Source organism: Acipenser ruthenus, chromosome 23 (genome assembly GCF_902713425.1).
Source record: "Acipenser ruthenus chromosome 23, fAciRut3.2 maternal haplotype, whole genome shotgun sequence".
NCBI classification, from domain to species: Eukaryota; Metazoa; Chordata; class Actinopteri; order Acipenseriformes; family Acipenseridae; genus Acipenser; species Acipenser ruthenus.
In genome coordinates this window covers 7,224,305-7,243,072 of record NC_081211.1, presented here as the reverse complement: position 1 = coordinate 7,243,072, position 18,768 = coordinate 7,224,305, and the positions used below count along the sequence as shown (strand labels likewise).

General features: G+C 40.9%; 1 protein-coding gene, 1 long non-coding RNA gene and 7 other non-coding genes across 11 annotated transcripts; 1 reads left to right on the top strand and 8 right to left on the bottom strand.

The window, feature by feature from the left end:
* Nucleotide 1: 1 nt before the first annotated feature.
* On the bottom strand, nt 2–5,589 carry LOC117413180 (uncharacterized). 3 transcript variants are annotated; one of them, XR_004546019.3, is made up of 9 exons: nt 5,543–5,589; nt 4,694–4,747; nt 3,769–3,866; nt 3,235–3,317; nt 2,668–2,718; nt 2,098–2,161; nt 1,373–1,420; nt 1,122–1,187; nt 2–158 (listed from the first exon to the last, which is right to left on the bottom strand). It is a non-coding gene; the product is annotated as an uncharacterized LOC117413180 (long non-coding RNA). The 3 variants fall into 3 exon arrangements; XR_004546021.3 differs by having other exon boundaries at nt 3,235–3,314; XR_009308279.1 differs by lacking the exon at nt 5,543–5,589 and adding an exon at nt 5,408–5,538.
* Nucleotides 963–1,037, bottom strand: LOC117414279 (small nucleolar RNA SNORD99). The gene has a single exon (XR_004546162.1). It is a non-coding gene; the product is annotated as a small nucleolar RNA SNORD99 (small nucleolar RNA).
* Nucleotides 1,253–1,326, bottom strand: LOC117414280 (small nucleolar RNA SNORD99). Its single transcript, XR_004546163.2, has one exon. It is a non-coding gene; the product is annotated as a small nucleolar RNA SNORD99 (small nucleolar RNA).
* Nucleotides 1,724–1,853, bottom strand: LOC117414269 (small nucleolar RNA SNORA44). The gene has a single exon (XR_004546154.3). It is a non-coding gene; the product is annotated as a small nucleolar RNA SNORA44 (small nucleolar RNA).
* Nucleotides 2,396–2,481, bottom strand: LOC117414265 (small nucleolar RNA SNORD103/SNORD85). Its single transcript, XR_004546151.2, has one exon. It is a non-coding gene; the product is annotated as a small nucleolar RNA SNORD103/SNORD85 (small nucleolar RNA).
* LOC117414264 (small nucleolar RNA SNORD103/SNORD85) lies at nt 2,900–2,983 on the bottom strand. Its single transcript, XR_004546150.1, has one exon. It is a non-coding gene; the product is annotated as a small nucleolar RNA SNORD103/SNORD85 (small nucleolar RNA).
* Nucleotides 3,443–3,580, bottom strand: LOC117414266 (small nucleolar RNA SNORA16B/SNORA16A family). Its single transcript, XR_004546152.2, has one exon. It is a non-coding gene; the product is annotated as a small nucleolar RNA SNORA16B/SNORA16A family (small nucleolar RNA).
* Nucleotides 4,307–4,444, bottom strand: LOC117414267 (small nucleolar RNA SNORA16B/SNORA16A family). Its single transcript, XR_004546153.3, has one exon. It is a non-coding gene; the product is annotated as a small nucleolar RNA SNORA16B/SNORA16A family (small nucleolar RNA).
* Nucleotides 5,590–6,102: 513 nt separating the features above from the next.
* Nucleotides 6,103–17,449, top strand: LOC131699726 (synapse-associated protein 1-like). Its single transcript, XM_058997659.1, has 9 exons — nt 6,103–6,369; nt 7,127–7,245; nt 7,829–7,895; nt 9,250–9,323; nt 9,767–9,906; nt 11,095–11,240; nt 12,002–12,060; nt 12,523–12,688; nt 13,120–17,449. Exons 1-9 carry the CDS (start codon nt 6,213–6,215, stop codon nt 13,251–13,253), a joined length of 1,062 nt encoding a protein of 353 aa, XP_058853642.1. The 5' UTR covers nt 6,103–6,212; the 3' UTR covers nt 13,254–17,449.
* Nucleotides 17,450–18,768: the final 1,319 nt, after the last annotated feature.

Sequence of the window (18,768 nt, the reverse complement as noted above, 5' to 3'; positions counted from 1 at the left end):
TGTACTTTATTAACAAGTCAACCCTATGGCGGGGGGGGGGGGGGCAGTATTTTATTCCTAGTCTGCATGAAGCATAGTGGGGATCTTCTTCCAGCTCAAGCTTTCATCCTTATCCTTCTGGCTCCAAGTTTGACTGTAGAACAGCTTCTCCAGCAGGCCTGACAAGAGAGGGAGGTCAGAAATGTGGGATATACCAGGACTCTATAGATCCACTGCACTGAAACTAAAACCAGAACTGACAACTGCTTCATAATTCCTAGTCAACATGTTTGTCAAGATTTAACTATACTGGTTAAATCTCTCAAAGCAGTTACAGTAATCCCTTGCCAAGACACCATTATGCCATGTATTCAGCAATGGAAGACAATGGATGTCCCCCCCAGTGGTGTCTAAGCAATTCATTAGATCACAACTGCATTAAGACAAGATAAAAATCATGATTACAAACTTAAATAATAATAAAAAAGTAATTTCCACATTGTACAGCAGTAGAATGCAGCAAAGGTTTAAATTGCTACTGGTAGCTTATAGGCTGAAGTAAAAAGGCAACATGTACTGATTTGATTACTACTGTAAAAATGTATTTTACATAATGCAACATACAGAACACATTAGTTATATATCAGTGATTTATACATTTAAAATTTAGCACTACAATTTTTTTTTATCTAACTGGACACAACCTTTCAGTCTCAACATGTCTAGTTTAGAGGGTCAACTGTAAAAGTTACAAAATCAGTTTGAGCAATTTCAGAAATAAAAAAAAGTCACTAGATCATACTCAGCCATTTAATTTTGGGTTTTGTTTTAGTATCAGTATTGCAACTGATGTCCTCATCCCCTTCAGGATGAATGACTGAAGAATTTGGATTGAATAGTTTTGAGAATCTAACCCTTTTACTACTGGAACTTCATAAAACTACATTTAAAAATGCAAGACAATTATATTCCTATTTAGATTTGGCTGGCCTCAGTCCCATATCCGCAAGCATCATCCATCAGTCCACATTTAAAATAGGGTTTCATCACTGACCAGCAAGATCAAAACAACCCACCTCCTCCCAGTGCCAGCATACAGCAAGGTATTGACAGCAATTGATCCGAAAGCCAAGTCCTCTTACCTCAGAAAGCAAACTCCTCTGGGTCTCACCTCACACGAATGCTTCTTGTAGATTGGAAAGTAACACCTGTGCAGAGTGAAAGACACAGTGAGCAGGTCATAAAGGACAATACAGCACTGCAGGCTATAGCAAGCCGATCTCAGTCCCATATCCGCAAATCTCATCCAGCAGTCCAAGTTACAATTTAAACTCATCACTGACCAGCTTAAGTATTTCAATAGTAATCCCAATAGAACAGTGGAAATGCTTACCGTAAGGATCATGCTTCAGTAGCAGTCAAGATGGCACTCGACTCAAATCTGCAACAGACAAGGGAACGTTGCATGGTTTGCAGAGAATAGGGAGAACTGTGACCAGCAGGTTAGAGGCATGTATAAATGTAGCTTTGGATTTGGGAATGTATTCTTTAATTGGACAGATGTTATTTACATCTCTTCCGTTTGGAGCAGTTGGTTTTGGGAATTCCAAACCAGACAAGAGCACTTTAAATAAGACTAGGCAAAGATTCTTTCAATAGGCTCACACAGGAGTTAATTACAAGGATCAGTACTCTGCCCCAAAACTAGCTGCTCCAAAGAGAGAGCTTTTACACATGCAGTTTGGATTGTAGGAGAGTAGAGTGACAGCCACAGACATGGCAGGTCCAGACTGACAAAGTCTCCCCAGGTTAATCTGGCACGCTTTTGGAGAGCCAGAGGCTACGTGGAGCCAATGCCCTTGGGAAGCATGCAGCAAAGACTGGGAGACACCTGCCCTTCACCTCAGCGACAGGGACCATATCAACACTTGGCAATGTCCCAACCAGGTCTGACAAGAGCACTGGTTCACAGCTGGACTAGGTCAGACAGGGAAGGCACTTCAGATTTCAATTGAATGCTTAGAAACTGGTAGAAAAACACAAGATTTGGAGGCCTATCTATTTCCATATTTAAATAATGCACACTATCCAATTCACTGATAACCCCACCACACTTACCAGAATCACAGGTCCTCTTCACACACTCAGAAGAGGCTGCTCATATAGCTGGTCTGGATTGCACCTGAGAAACAAGTGCTCATTAGGACTCACCATGGTGAAGACTGCAATGCCTATTCTAGGTCAGCTCTATTCACTTGTTAACCTTGCCACTTAAAGCAATGGCCCCATAGGGCAAGGGAGCACTTTATACTGCAGACCTGAGTTACGGCATGCTTCAGCAGTAGCAATGCTCCGATAGGTCGATTGGCATCAAACAGCATGATCAGGAGAGACGCTCCATTAGAAAATCACCAGGTCTGGCTCAGCACAATAGAGTACATAAAGAGGTTCTCATTATCGAACCGGGTTCTCAGTGAGGGCAAGTGTGTCATCACAGCCAGGGGAGGAAGCTCTGGGGCCAAGGAAGCAAAGTATTTCTATTTTTCTTTTCTATAACAATCTTCACAAAAATAAAGTTTATGCAGACAATTGCATATCTTATGTCTTAATAAATTTGTCCTGAAGTGAAAAACCCAAACATTATCAGAAATGCAGCACTGCTATAAAAAGTGCCACAGCTATGCTTACCTGCATCACAGGTTCTTTGGACAGCCAAGCACAAGACAGGCCCAACTTCACCTGAAGCAGAAAGTCATATTTAATACAACATTCCAAACAGAAATCCAGGGCAATACAAGTCAAAAGACCAGCCCTATCCAATTGACAAGAATGCCACAACAGCCAAAGTATTTTACACAGTATGTATAATGGAGTTAAACAGAAGCAGGTGGTGCACCCATCAAATGTTTCCCCCTTTAATTCTGGCTCAGCACAATTGAGTACATAAGAGTTCTCATTATCGAACCACGTTCTCAGTGAGGGCAAGTGTGTCATCACAGCCAGAGACCCAGACTTCAGGGTTTAATTACAAAAGTAATCGCTTTAAAATCCTCCACCCCCATGGCACTGTTAGAACCAAATTGGAATTGATCTTGGGGTATAGTTGGCACTATCAGTTATACTGAAATGCACATGGAAGCCAGTTTAATGTATTAAACTGTATAGTTTGAACTGCTGTGCAGAAGTTAGCTCCAAGTGGGAGAGTGGGTCAAGATACTATCAAGGGACCACCACTCTGTGAACAGTATTACTTACTTCATTCCTGCCTTGCTCCACCATTTAAGAGGTACTGCTGCCATGGAAACCCAGGCCAAATCACTGTCCAGGACACCATCCTGCTGAAAAATAAGGAAGATCAGTGGATGACCTAGTAAAGGGAGGCGAGGTTTGAAGTGCATTCACCACCACTATACCTCATTTACACTAAAATGTGTACAACAATTAAACCACCGATACAATCTGAAATTGTCCTTTCCCGTAATGTTGCTTCTCCGTTACTTATTGAAACGGAGCAGCGACCGTCGTGAAAAGTGTTGCTATTGGCTCCTTTTTGACCACGTCAGCTACAGAAAGAACTGAAATGGCTTCGATAAGTGCCAGAGAAAAAGTACCTATTCTTAATACATGAGGGTTTGAGTTAGTATGTGAAAACAATGGAAAATTTAGCGTTAACATTTCTCCCTGTGGCTAAAACACTCATAAGACCTGTATCCGTATTGGTAATCAAACTTGTTTCCAACAGTCTTTAGTCTATAAAGACACTGAACCAACATCACTTCAAACGCTTACTGGTATCTGTGGTTCTCTTTAAACAGCAGGGATGCTCAGATCATGAAGTGCAACATAATGAAGTCTGTGCAAGCCTGGGCAGAGGGTTTGAATGCCACCTGAAAACAAAACAGAATCCATTACAAATGGTCACAAGAGACTCAAGCACAGGAAATTACAACAGATTTCAGTTTGGTCAATACTTTAACAGTAATGGTCAACCAAACTGGACGTTAATAGTTTAAGCCTCAGAGTACTTGTATCACTGCTTACATGGAGGAGGAGGCAACTGCTTATTGAACAAGGCTTAAAAAGGAGCCAACTCCATGGTACTCACTTCTGGCCTTTTCAATCCACTCCAGGACTTTGTTCTGGAGTAGACTGAAAGCAAGTACCACCCAAAGTTTAAAAAAAAAAAAAAAAAAAAACACAGCTTCCGCAAAAGGACTTTAGGACAAGCCTTCCTGTGGTGCCTTGATCACTCCCCGACATTAGTTCAGAGTACAAGGCTGTAGATTCAGCTGACCAGGCCTTTACATTAGACACTCAAGATTCTGCAGTTTGTCCTTTCCCGTAATGTTGCTTCTCCATTACTTATTGAAACGGAGCAGCGACCGTCGTGAAAAGTGTTGCTATTGGCTCCTTTTTGACCACATCAGCTACAGAAAGAACTGAAATGGCTTCGATAAGTGCCATTGAACCGCTACAAAAGCTATCACCGTAGCAGTTTCACAACTAGATCTCAATTCGCTACCCTTGTTAAAGGTATGAGAATTCTGGCAAGTGGTACTGGCGTCAGAAAATGCAACCTTTGTTTATACCATTTAAAAAAAAAGCTCCTGTATGGCCACTCCTTTATATACCCAACTGTTTTAATTCTCAGAATTAAAAATATGTTTCCCAAGGAATGCCCCCCCCCCCCCCCCTGAACAAAACCCGAGCTTACCGCTTAGTCGCACTCTTCCTCGTTGTATTTGATGCACAACCTGCTGCATTTTGTCTAAGGAGGAAAGTAAAAACAAAACAATTACAGAACACGTTCTCGTATAATGTACACATGACGTTCCACAGAACAGAGACACGCACGTAAAGCAATAAGCGCAGAACTGCCCGTCACATCACATATTTAACAGCACACGTGGCTGCATTCAATTTCACCCAACAGTAAATTCTGGCTTGTAACTTAGTTTCAGGCCACTGCATGGCACACCAGGGGTTTTATAGAAAGTTGCCCCAAACCTGGAACCAGGTTTCGAGCAACTGCTGCTGAAAAAAGGCACTGCGCGCTTCAGAAAAAATGGCTTTGACTGCAATATACAAGATGATGCGAGCCATTTTCACCACCATGCTTGCTAGGCCCCAATCAGGGCTGCGGAGGCGAGAAATGCTCTCCATACTAGCAATAATTTTTTAATAGCTTTAAACGTCAAGTGTATGAAATCATTTTAAATGTATTTAAAAAAAAGAAAAAAAACGACACCACATGAACGTATGTGTTAAAGCTATTGCTCAAAGCGGACCTTAATGTATACTTAACTAATATAATTAAATATCAAGCTTTCATAACTAACAGAAATTAGTGAATTTAATTGCTGTAGAAATCCCACGTGCATGATAATTTAACAGAACTAAACAAATTGATACTGCAATTAAAATATACCTTGATTTTACATCCTTAGAAAACAAAAACTACAAAGTAAGTGCACATGAGGTTCATGACTCCGTTTAATTCAGTGGATCCTTTCAAATTACAGTACTGTGTTCATATTTTAAAAATAAATAAGATCCTCCTTACCTAACTGCTACTGTCTCCCGGCAAGAAAGAACGGAAAACGGCCTCGGCTTCCTTTTAAGTCTAAGGTATACCCCGCCCTGATTGGTTCAGCGTATCAGACGGCTGCATGGTGTTATGGGAGATGTAGTTTAATCATACTCCACAGAACTGTAGTTTACTCGGTGATTTGCTGCCGTTTGTTAGAATGGTACCGTCAAGAAACGGTCCAAATTGAGCAACTATCATATTCTATACGGAAATATACGAGTTGCATCTGAATGATTTTATATATACACCAAAAATAATCATATATTTTGTTTTCTTAAACACACGTATACAGGCAGTGTTTCAACAAAAGAAACCCCGTTGTAAACAAACTGGATAGTCAATAATGACACAACCGAATCACATTTTAAATGGCTGTGGGACACTGTAGTTATATTTTTTTCTTGGATCTTGAGTGGAAATACAGTACGTTTCTTACATCATATTTATAGCTGCATTGTCATAGTTGATGGGTTAAAAATGAGGGACACGAAAAAAAATTAACGAAACTGCATTTCCCATAAGCCCTTGCTTTTGCAGCTGCGCTGTACCGCGGGCAGAGTTGTCTGTGAATGATAATGTTTATCAACACAGTAATGAGGTTCGCAACGAGTGTCAGATAGCCAGCGGTCAATATCAAGCTGTCATGTTTAAATCTCTGTCTTTTAGCAACTGGCTTAGTGGCCCGGGGGATATAGAAACCCTGGGCCCCGAAGGAGAGACTACACCGACCGTGGGACACCCGGGGAACGAGGAAGACACCAAAACTGAAAAACTGACGAAGCAAACCAAAAGAATCGGAAGTAAGTTAGTCCACTATGACGGTTATACACCATAGCCCTATATGGATGTCAGGCTTTTTTTTCACGAAATACGTCGTTTGAAACATACGAAGCAAAAAAAAAAACAACTACTATACAGCGAGGTGAAACAGCTTAAATAGTTGTTTCATATCAAGTTTAGCAGCACGTTGTACATGCACTACTCAGAACATCTCGTCATAATACCATTTAACACATCTCGTCACCTTTTTGGGGGGGATTTTACGCGTTTATTCCGGATATGTTCAAACAAAATATCAGTGTCGCAAACATAGCAGCATTTAAAAGTCTATGTAAAAATACTATGTATTAACCTTCATTAAAATAGCCTGCAGAATAATATGAACACCCATATGAAGAAAAATAAAATAGCGCCCGGCTTTGGATGTGCTTGTCAGTCAGTAAGACTTGAGAGAGGGTCTTGGTAAAATTGTTGCAGATTGCCAGGGCGTGGCTCCCCTTGAGCTGATTGGTTCGCTTGGGCCGGTTAGTGTATGCAGATTTAAAAAGGTATTGTGAAGAGGCTGTGTTTATTTTCAAAGATGAGGTGCTGGCCCATATTAGAGCTCAATTCAGGGATTTTGAAAGTAGCCACATCATATGATCTTAGTGCATAGGGAAAGTTGCATGTCTGTAACAGAGATGTAAGGTAACTTGCTTCTTCATAAAAGGTACTTCAAACGCAATTATTTAAGACATCAGCTCCTCCTTTATTTGGCTTTTTGAATTCTTTCTTCAGGTTACCTGTTCGGTGTTGCTACGTTGGCTTCTAAGAAAGTGTCGGAATCAGTGCTGGAGACGGCCCAGACCATCCGCAAATCCGTAGACCAGCATCCCATTAATGGAATCATAGACAAGGTGGGAAATACCAGGATTATAGGAAACTGCACCCTCAGTGTTCTCAGAATGCCAGAAATCAAGCTTGTAGAAGCTTGTAACCAATGGAGTTCAGAGCACATCACATTTTTGACCATTCTGCTCTGAGGATATTGAGACAGTATGTTTAAACATACTGTTCGTATCTAAATACCGCACTGTTAAAACAGGTTAGGAAAATCTGATAGATTGTATTTCTGTCTGTAAAAACATATAAAAGTCCAGGAAGGTCCTATCTTAATCATTAAAACGATGGCACTATTTAGATCCAGCACTGTTTAGCTCTGTTGAATAGATCTTTAGTGATAAAGATTTCACTGCAAAAACACTGCAGAAGCTACTGTTTCTAATAACCTGTTTGAATTATTTTTTTTAATTAAATCTATATTTTCATGTTATTTGGTTGTAAATTGATAATAGAATTTGATAAGCAATTCTACAGATGAATGTAAAATTGCAAGTGCGACATAGAGATGGCCGGATGTGTGGACAGGCAGACAGACAGACGGTGTGAAACTCCTTCATAGATATGAGCAGTAGTAACTGAACCATGTATTGTTTACAGACAATACTGGGAGATTTCAAGAGGGAGCAGGAGAGCTTTGTAAAGGAACAGCAGCAGAGAAAAGCAGGTGGGTTGAGAGAAGCTGGAATACTATTCAAAATAACATATACAATAATATATATATATATATATATATATATATATATATATATATATATATATATAAAACAGAGACACCTTCTCACTGCATTTATTTATTTTTCTGTTACGCCTTTTAACTCTTTTATATGCTACCATCCTGCAAGCTAACCCCCTTGTTAGGTAATGTACACAAACTAGATTGTCAGCACCTGATAGATAAATTGTATAAAAGCATACACTTTGTGGAGTGATCAGACAGCAGGGGTTTATTTGTTTAGTGTAAACTAGACATGAGTGAAGGCCATTCATTCACTGATTATCACAGTTAAACAGGAATGTGGTTTCATAATATTGTGCTTTGTCATACCTGTTGAATTCAATCAGTCAATCAAAACCTTATCCAGATGAGTCAATTGAGTACAAATTCTCATTGACAGTGACGACCTGGCAATTAAGGTTCGGTAGGATAGTTTTCACCTTGACAGTATGCAGCTTCTGCATACCAATGTGTAAAGGCTGGTTTATACTTCTGACTGCGACCCAATTTTTGGTCTCAGTCAGTGGTCTCCGACGGTCGGAATGACATCATTATTTTCTGTATGCAATTACTTTCCCCATCAAATCAGTAACGTTGCTCAGCTGATCAGTTTTACTTGTTTGCTGCTCATAAAAATATATATGAGCCAATGTGCACATTCACTTCATTCATGAGACGGGCAATTTTAAAATCCCATCTCAAAGTGTCGCAGGATTGTGGAGCCTGTTGGCAACCCTAGTCGCAAGTTGACACCGACAGTAACGCAGACTGGCTGAAAGTATGACCAACAGCTACAATCACTTTGCTGCGTCAAAAAGTCTGCAAACTCTGGGGTGCTTCAGTCCTTCTGGCGCACCCGTAGAAGTGTCTGCAGCTGACGTACGGCTTTTGTCTGCGAGAGAAGTATAAACCAACCTTAAGGCTGGGCTTCACTAGAAGGGAGACCTCTAATTTATACTAGGTGCTGCAGTAGGAGGCGCTCTATCTCTGGGCCAGAGCTCAATCAATGCCCCGGCATGGTGTTGATACAATATAGGGGCCACTATGAGGTGAAACCAGGAGGTCATGTCTACTGTGCACATTAAAGATACCGTCATGGTCAAATTTTACCCCTGGTTAATTCTCCAAAAAAAACTTCCATTCTTCTGTTGCCCCACGGTGGATCTGTACTGTTTGAAACCTTGCAGTATTTTCCGTATATCCTGATCTGCAGCAATTATAACGTAACACATCATGGGGTGTGTTCTTTAGTGAGCCACAGGCGCCTGGCTGTGTTCTGAAGGCTTGGTCTTGTGTGTTGCAGAGGCTGCAGTTCCACTCTGGGTTGGCTATAGTGATGAGGAGTCAATGAAACAGCAGATCCTGTCCTTATCATTGGTGAGTATTGAATTCTATCTTGCAGTCCGTTTCAGGTTCATACACACGCATGTACAGGCAGACAGAAAGGCACCCCGAGCTCGCTGTACGGGTGCTTATCGATCAATTCTTGAATATGTTTTATATTGATAATTGATAATTAGTGTAATTTAAAGATTAAAAAAAACAAAAGCTATACAATTTACATGACAACCCTCGCAGTGATATCAACTTGTTTGTGCTGTTGTGTGTTTACAGCCATGGCTCGCAATGTCAGTTACTGGCATTATTATTAATGTAACATTATTAATGTAGTTCATTTACAGACCTCTCTGAGTCTCTAAAGAGAGAACAATACCATAGAAAAAGTGGAATTCATTTCTTTCTTTCTTTGTTCCTGACCTCATTTTCTTCACGATGTTCCTCCCTCTCCCTCTCTCTGTCTCCCCCCTCTCTCTGTTCAGGACCGGCGGAATTTCCTGCGCGACCCCCCCGCGGGGGTTCACTTCCAGTTTGATTTCAGCCAGGCTGCTCCGGTCGCCATGGTCACTCTGCAGGAGGATGCAATGCTGAGCCGCATGCGTTTCGAGCTTGTGCCCAGACAGTGAGTTAACCCAGTGCACACACTCCTCAATACTGTGTGTGCGAGACAGTGTCTCACTGCATACCTTAACCAGCCAATTCCATCTTGAACACAGCATTGATTGCCACTGACAATTCCATGACTTAAAGGAGAGACAACCAACCATTTAAAACACATCCCGAACCTCTCTTTAGCGTATCAAAACTCCCCTTGCCGTCTACTGAAGATCTTTTGTTTTATTTTTAAGCACCAAGCCCAAGGTTTTGCTAACTGTGATACAGGTAAAAGGCTCCTAGCTGAGCCCAACACCCACGTACTATGCACAGGCTTGCAGATCATTATTGAGTAGGGCTCCTGATTGTATTTTACATTCGAAAATCAATGGTGGTGTCGGTTAGTGTGATCTGTAATAAAATTCAATCAGACTGTTTCTAGTTTCACTACTGCCCTTAGTCTCTTGACAAAATCTATAACCCAGATTGTAATTGAAAATACCGTTTTCTGACCAGTATTGCCACAAATCAGGGGAACCTGATTAATAAAAATCATTCTAGTATTTTAATATAGAGCAGCATCTTTGATAAGCACATTTTCTAGCAGCTGAGCTACTGTACTCAAAACACTTCAGCGATTTCTTTTTTCTCAGTATTTCCCTTGATCTAAATGATGTATGTTTCAATCAAAGACAACAGCCTGTTAATTAGTAGAAGCTTGTCGTTTTTGGATTCTGTAGGCTTTTTGTTTTAATGAGCACTAAGCTTTGTTGTTATCATGACCACAAAAGAGTAGCTAAATTCATTTTGTTTTGATTTCACAGTTTGAGAACCAAAACCCTGAGATAAAAGCAGCATCTTGGGACTGTTCAGTTGTGTATTTTTTGTATCATTTGCTTTCTGTGATCTTTCTGCATAGTAACCTTTGTAGCCATAGTGTGTGAATAATAGGGCATGGGTGACAGGGTCAGGAGGGATCCTTTTACCTGTAACACAAGGAGCCAGAACCTCAGCACTTGCACTTTAGTTAACATCTTTTAAACACTCAATCATCCATTTATCAATGCTAAATTGAGGCTAAACTTACAAGAGTTTGGCAGACTTCTCTTAGTGTCTAATATATTTACCCTCAGAGATTCTTCTTGACAAATCTGTGGAAAAGTTTGTTGCTTGAGTTGTTCCTGATGTGACCCCTGCTGTTTTGCCGGTGTCGCAGTGTGAAGGAGGAGGTCTTCTGGAGGAACTATTTCTACCGTGTGTCTCTGGTCAGACAGTCTGCTCAGTTGTCCTCACTGGCCTCCCAGCACACAGAGAGACAGAGGGACACAGAGAGAGGCTCAGGAGACCAGACACCCATCACAGGTACGTGCTGTCCTCCTGCCTTCACAACTCTGTCACAATGAGGTTGTTGTCTTACCTCTCATTTAGAACAGCGTTCTCATTCTCAGAACTGTATTGTTTATTTCACATATAGGGATCTCTTCAATTGATCTAAATAGCAGCGGATCTAAATACAGCTACTGAGATATAAAATCAAACATCTAACAGAGCATGTGTTTATCTTCTATATGCAAAAATATGTAGAGCTGCAGGGTGGGTCTAGGGATTTAAAGCACGGCGGTATCCATTTAATAGTCCACATTACAGTGACGAAAGACTTTGAATTGGGCTCTGTTCACATAAGTCATGAGTTAAAGCTTTGTGAATAGAGCCTGATATCAAAAGAATATATATGGGATCTCTAAGGGAGAACTGTACCAATTCCCTTATAAAAGCTCTTCATTTCAGCATGTTTTGTGTCTCTCCCCACCCACTGCAGAGGTAATCAGTAACAAGTAACAAAATCCAGTTTCATGATTATCTGTCATTTCCCCAGAACGTTTCCACACTCTGCCCCCTAGCAAATGCAATATTGTTCCATGTGTTGTTTTTTTACTAATGTGTCACCCGGTGGGCATCAGACGTATTTGGAGGTATAGTAAGATGATTTTGAAGCTGCTGTTTAAGGTCTGCCGCTGTTTAGACTGTTAGAGTCGACCCTGTTGTGATGTTTAAGCAGTTTCAAACTCCTCTCCCTTTGCCAGTGCCTCACTCAATGTCTCTGTCATGTGTTTCCATTGCAGATGCAACAGCAGCCCAGACTCCAGCTATCTCTGTGAGAAACACAAGGCAGATCCGTCCGGTAAGGCTGCTGCCACTGAGCACACAAACACAGTTTACTAATGTTAACTTTAGTTTATTCACTTTGTGTTCACAGGACCAGCACAGGTACATCTCAATTGGTACAATTACTATAAATCCAGAAATAATATCCAGAAATGGATGATGTGTTGTGTTGTGTCCCTCACTCACCTCCCCCTGTCTCTGCAGCTAGTCAGTCTGGATGATGTGGTCTGTTGTGTCCCTCCCTCACCTCCCACTGTCTCTGCAGCCGGTCAGTCTGGATGATGTGTTGTGTTGTGTTGTGTTGTGTTGTGTCCCTCCCTCACCTCCCACTGTCTCTGCAGCCGGTCAGTCTGGATGATGTGTTGTGTTGTGTTGTGTTGTGTTGTGTCCCTCGCTCACCTCCCCCTGTCTCTGCAGCCGGTTAGTCTGGATGACGTGTTGTGTTGTGTGCCTCGCTCACCTCCCCCTGTCTCTGCAGCTGGTCAGTCTGGATGATGTGTCGGTCAGCCCCCCCAGCGGAGAGTTCATCAGCGACTCCTTCAACACGTCCCTGTCCCCCCTCAACCAGGAGGACCTGCTCAGAGACAGGCAGCAGCTGGGCATGGGCCAGGGAGAAAAGGACCCCGCTGTGGAGCAAGAGCAGGGTAAGAACAAGCAACAGGGTTCACATGGGGAAACTGGCATTCTTTTCAAGGTTTATTAGTACAATTTTATACTTCAGTTTGGAATATGCAGATATTTCCTGGGCACAGTTAATGAAGTAGAAGTTGTGTCAGGCTTCCTGTAGAACCTGTTCCACTCCCTGACTCTGGTCTAGCTGCAGAACTACAGCACAGGAAGCGACAGATGCTGGATTCTTTATATTGCATTATACTTGAAAAAGGGTTACACTTTTAAAATAATGGCTGCACGTTCCTATGAATTCCAATGCATCAGCTGTTATTCCTGTGGTGTTAAATTTATTATGAATTAGAGGCAGTTTTTTATAATTATCTTCAGGACGAAACTTTTGTTCCTAGCTGTGTTAGAAAGGGAAGGACGCTGACCGTGAGGGTGTGCCTGTGCTTGTCCGCAGATGAGATCCCAGAGTGGGAGAGGGAGCTGCAGAGGGAGCTGCAGGAGTTTGAGGTGGTGGAGCCGGGAGAGAGGGGGGCTGCCAGCGAGGCCTGGGAGAGAGAGATCGAGGAGCTGCTGCTGGAGGACTTCTAGAGACCGGGAGGGACAGTGGGATACCAAGAATCCACAGTGTACTGGGATTTAGAAATCACTCTCCCTGGGGAAAAAACATCTTACAGAACCTTCTTTTGTTTTCTGTTCAGGTTTACAAGTACAGGGCGGACAGGAAAACATACAGTGTTGATCAAAGTGTGAACTTTTACTTCATGCATGCAATTCAATGGGGGTAATAGAAAATACCGGTGTGCAAATGAAAACTTTAAGGTTGCACCTCCCAGCCAAAGAATGACTTTCAGGGGTCCACTCAGAATGTGAATGCAGAGTACTTCAAGTGTACACTGGTTTTGGAAAAGTGTACAGAAAGTACCAGTGTGCAAATAATCATGAAAACTTTAAGGTTGCACCTCCCAGCCTGCAGCAGCCAAAGAATGACCTTCAGGGGTCCACTCAGAATGTGAATGCAGAGTACTTCAAGTTTTGGAGCTAATTTGGAGTTCATTCCAGGGTTTAAATGATCCCTTATACACGTTTACCATAGTTAAAGCATAGCAAAGTGTAATAAAGCACAGTGAAAGCAAGGTAAAGCATTGGTAAACATCGTAAAGGTCAGAGAGGTACGGTAAAGCATATTAAAAAACAATGGCAAACCATAGCAAATACATAGTGTAAGCATGGTAAAAAAAAGCATGGGCAAAGTGCAAAATTACCATGCAGATTTACAGTGGTACGTTTCTATAAGGGGTTATCCCCTGTTTGGGAGGCAGGTTTGCCACCCTTAAGATTTCAGCACCCTTCTGGGGATTGTGATGTAACTTGGCAGGATCTTTCTATTGAGAGTTTCAGAATCTGTGTCTGCATGGATAGGCATCCTGGCAGCTGGTGATGTATTTGTCTGGCCTCTGATTGATTGGTTTGGGTAGCGATTGGTTCTCAATACCGTCCGAACCACTCACCTGAATGTTATGCCGCCACACATGGATATTTGTTACAAGGACATATTCCACATGCTGGAAATGTAATGTTAATCAGCGATTTCGTGTTAACGACAGCATCCCAGGAATCCATTTTCAAATGGGTTTGCTGAACCTCAGGCATATTCGCGTGGTGATATGCTTCTTTATGCTACTCACAGCACTTACTGACATACTTTCTGACTAAATATTCTTCCCAAACTCCGTGGACATTCTTCACTAAAACCTATGCCTTGTTATAAGTCTGGTTTGGACTGTGATGCTTACAGTAATAGTTGCCTTTGCCCCAGCAAATGCCTTTGCCCCTGAGCAAATACCCAGGTAAGACTGAGGTGATATCTATCTGTATTGCAGTATGTATCCATGTCTATAGATGGACTGTGTATTATAGGTTTAACTGTGTAGTTTATCAATCCCCTATTGTTTCTTAGTGACCATTTTCTGCTTCCTTTGCATATTTTTGCTTTAAAGAAATACTTTGTACTGTACCCTCTGTTTTATATATAGCAAGGTCACAAACACTTTTTCTATCTATAGTCTCTGAAAAATGCTGACTTGCAGGGGGAGGGGGGGGGGGCGTTGTGCACTAGTAATTTCCTCCCCTTTGAAACAGTGAGTGCAAATCTTAAACTCACTGTTTCAGAGGGGAAGGAAATGACAGGCGAACACACCAAGGGAACTCCTTTTAATAACCCCTCTTGCTCAAAGACAGAACATGTGACTTTATTAGCGCCAAATATCCACGAGAAACCTTGATTAAGGACAGATGTAATGTTGTGGATATTCAAAGGGTATAAAGTATTTCTTTAAATGATCTTGTTATTGTGACCAGAATAGGGGTAAGAAGTACCAGTGCCTGCATTTACTGGTTATGAAAATCAGAAGGCGAACCGTCTTCAGTGTATTTCTGTCTCTTAAACTAATTACAATGCCAGGGAGGATCCAGATCAATTTAACTGACCCAATTATGTCCTAAAGCCCTGTTAATCTAATAGTATTTTTTACATAGTGGTCTCTACGGTTACACTGAAGGGAGTTATTTCATAGAAGATAAAAAATAGCTGCCCATTCCAAGTTGAAGGTCCTTTCTTTCACAGGCTTGCAGCTGATCAGTACAGTCATAGACCTGAACAGTGGAACGAAGTGCATAAGTGCTCTTGTCTGTGTAAGCTGTTATGGCAACGTGTCTGGACATTGTACTCCAGCCTGAAGTCTGTATCAGCAGAACAATCTTGAGTACAGTTAGCCACAAAAGTGAACACTGTAAATTAATAAATAATGTAGGTGATGGCACCTGGTGCTAGCCAATATATCTTCTGATCTCCAAACAGGCTGGAGTGTTTCTGTGCACAAGTGAGTGTATATTGTTACAGCAAGGTTTTCATTTCATGTTTGTATTACGTAGGTGTTACCATTTTGCATTATCAGTGTCCTGTATATTAGAATATTGTTAGTGTTTCTTATGCTACACATTATATACCTGTCAGTATTTCCTAGAATCTAGAGTGTTGATTTTCGATTGTATTTTTTCTTGTTTTGTGTTCAAGCTTTTCAACTATAGATGACAAACTGCTTTAAAATGGTTTCATGTAAAACCTGTACTCCTCATATAGCGGTTGTATTACACTTACGCAGGATGGAAGGCTATGAAGCCATGATTGTATTGTTTCTCCATGCATGCATGACAGCATATTGAATTATATTGTTTTATTTGTGTTTATAGACAATCAGCTTGCAGTATAACGCAGTGCAGTTCATTTCAGGACTCGGAATTGCTAAACTAAATATGTTTATTTAATGTGTACTGCGTGACAAAGGGGGATCGAATGATTGACTGACTGACAGATCACTTTTTTTGATATAATTAAAGGAATAACATTTGATTGAATGTGGAATACCACGCTGCAATCAAACCTATATTAAAGATTAGCTGTACTGTAGAACCTGCCTGTATATAGTAATATGCACATTTACTGGCTAAAATAATAGAGAATGTAATTAAAAATTGAAAATTCCTAGTCTGCAATGTATGCGAGCACTTGACATGTCATGTGATCCAAAAGGCCTACTATATATAAGCTATGTGAGTGGTGTGCAACTATTCAGCAACAATCATGGGAAAATATATCACTGACTTCACAGTCTGCGCCTGTGGAACTGGCATTAGTTGCATTGACCAATTTGTCCATCAAGACAGACTTCCTGGTGTCTCTGGAATGGCAACATCTGCAGAAAGCCTAGCGGGTCAAGACAGATCAAATCTGCAGACATATGAAATGTATTGTGACATGCAACAGAAAAGTGCAAACCACAAACACCTTTAACACTGGACAAGACTTACCTGTTTCCACTCCAGCAATGCACCAAGTTGCCCTAACTGCTATTAAGTTAATTTTCATTTTTCTTAGCTAGTTAGTGTATGTTATGCAGCAGTGGAAGTAACTGTTCAAGCACTCTCCCTAGACATTACCCCACATACTACAACTTACACACAATTTGAGATTTTACAGCGCTGGTAAATCCTCTTGGATATTGCATCAACCACTTATTCCAGGTAATTCCAGGATACCCATGCATGGCTGGTTGTTACAGTCTTGGGTGATTACCCCGTGCTTTGTGAATGAACGGTGGGGTTTTTCAGGTTGGGACTGATGGGAATTTCCTTGGAGTGGAAGCCTGTGCGATGCCTAAAAGTAGCCAGTGCCTTTGCCATTATCATGAGTGCTAAATAAAGATTTTAAAAACTGGGGTTACTTTGACAGAATTTCAAAATTGTAAAAAAAGAAAAGTCATCAGTCATTCTACTGTCTTACTGTTTGTGTTGCCAGGATTTGAAGACTGAATCAGAGCCTCTCTGTGCTAAGGAGTCAGGTTTCTCTTATCAAGCTGTTTGTGTTCAGTATTGTGTTCCAAGCAAGGGTGGCAGGTTTTCAGGGAAAGCCCCATAGCTGTCTTTGCAAGATGATGCCTTTTTTATTATTTACTTTTATTTTTATTTACAGGATGCTTCAGTGTCCACTTTTGTATCGTTTTTCTGCATAAGATATTGTCCAAAAACGTAAATAAATGTGATTTTTTTCATTCCCTTAAATGCTTTGAAAATATGATTAACATGCTTTTTTAAATTAACTTTTCTTGTTAATTGTTTTCAACACGTTTTTTGCAACAGCAATAAACTACAGCAAAGTTTATTAAACAAAACACACAGTGATCTTAGTGATAGATAACTAACAACTTTACATTTGAGGCCTTAAATTCTACTAATGAGTCAAAGAATATGTAGAGACCTTAATAATTCAGGCCCTGTGTTTGTTGTAATAAATGTGTTGCTGCTAGGTGAAATGGTAGCCATATCTGACCAGAGATGATAGACAAAGAGATGGACAGGTGATACCTTTTTATCGGACTAACTAAACAATAATTAATCACACTTTCAAGACTTCCCGAGGTCTCTTCTTCAGGTGAAAGTAGGAAAGTATTAGAATTGTGATTTAAAATGGGTTCCTTTTGTTGAAGTTCTGATGCCACCTTTGAATGTAAACATCAATCTCTCTTTTCTACTTTCACCTGAAGAAGAGACCTTGGGAAGTCTTGAAAGCTTGTGATTAATTATTGTTTAGTTAGTCCGATAAAAGGTATGACCTCTCCTCTTTGTTTATAATAAATAAGAATATAGGCCAGTTGTCATGAATGGTGCATTTCCATCTCCTTGTAATGTCAAACTTGGGCTACCGCCATCAAAGGTACTGTATATGTATGACGCTTTAGTAAAATTACCGCTTCTACAGAAAGTGAATTCAGCTGCCTCTGCTGTTGTCCTGATCGTTCATTTAGTTCAGGTTTTCTCTCTGCAATACCAGGTTTAACACCGGCCTCCAGCATCCTTCACATTGGACGCTCAAAGTCCCTTCCTCCATCAGAACCAGTTGAAGAGATCAAACTCTGCCGGAGAGCCTCAGTGCTAATTGGCACCGACAGAGTCTTGTTTCAAACTATGTGATCTGCTGCCAATGGAAATCCATGGGACCGATTTCAAAGTGCTTTTAACTCAGTCCCTGTGGCAGATGGATTTTTAAAACTACTTTGGGGATTTTAAAAATCGTTTTAAATGTAGAATTAAAAAAAAAAAAGTATAATGGTACACACACATAGACACAGAAATCAGGTTCAGTTTGATAGTGTTCTTTAACAACTAAAACACCATAAGCTTTTAATATACTTCTATTTCATGCACTATTTTAAAAAGGAAATATTATTTTTATTAGTGGTTAGGAGGTGTGCTATATTGTGACCTGAATAACCCGGCTGGCAGAGGGAGGAGAGGACAATCATTGGAACAGCAGAGCGTCACTAATGATTTCCAAAACAGCTTTGGGTGATGGGAACCGATTTCACTGTCTTGAAAGGGTGCTGACTTCTGTCACAGTCATTCTGAGGGGACTGGATTAATCATTTACATAGCTGAGAAAGTGACTATCATACTGAGCAGCTGTACAAGGTCCCATGTCCAATGCCATTCCAATAAAAGAAGTGAATAGTTCAGCACTATTTTTCTGTTGGAATATAGAGACCGAGAG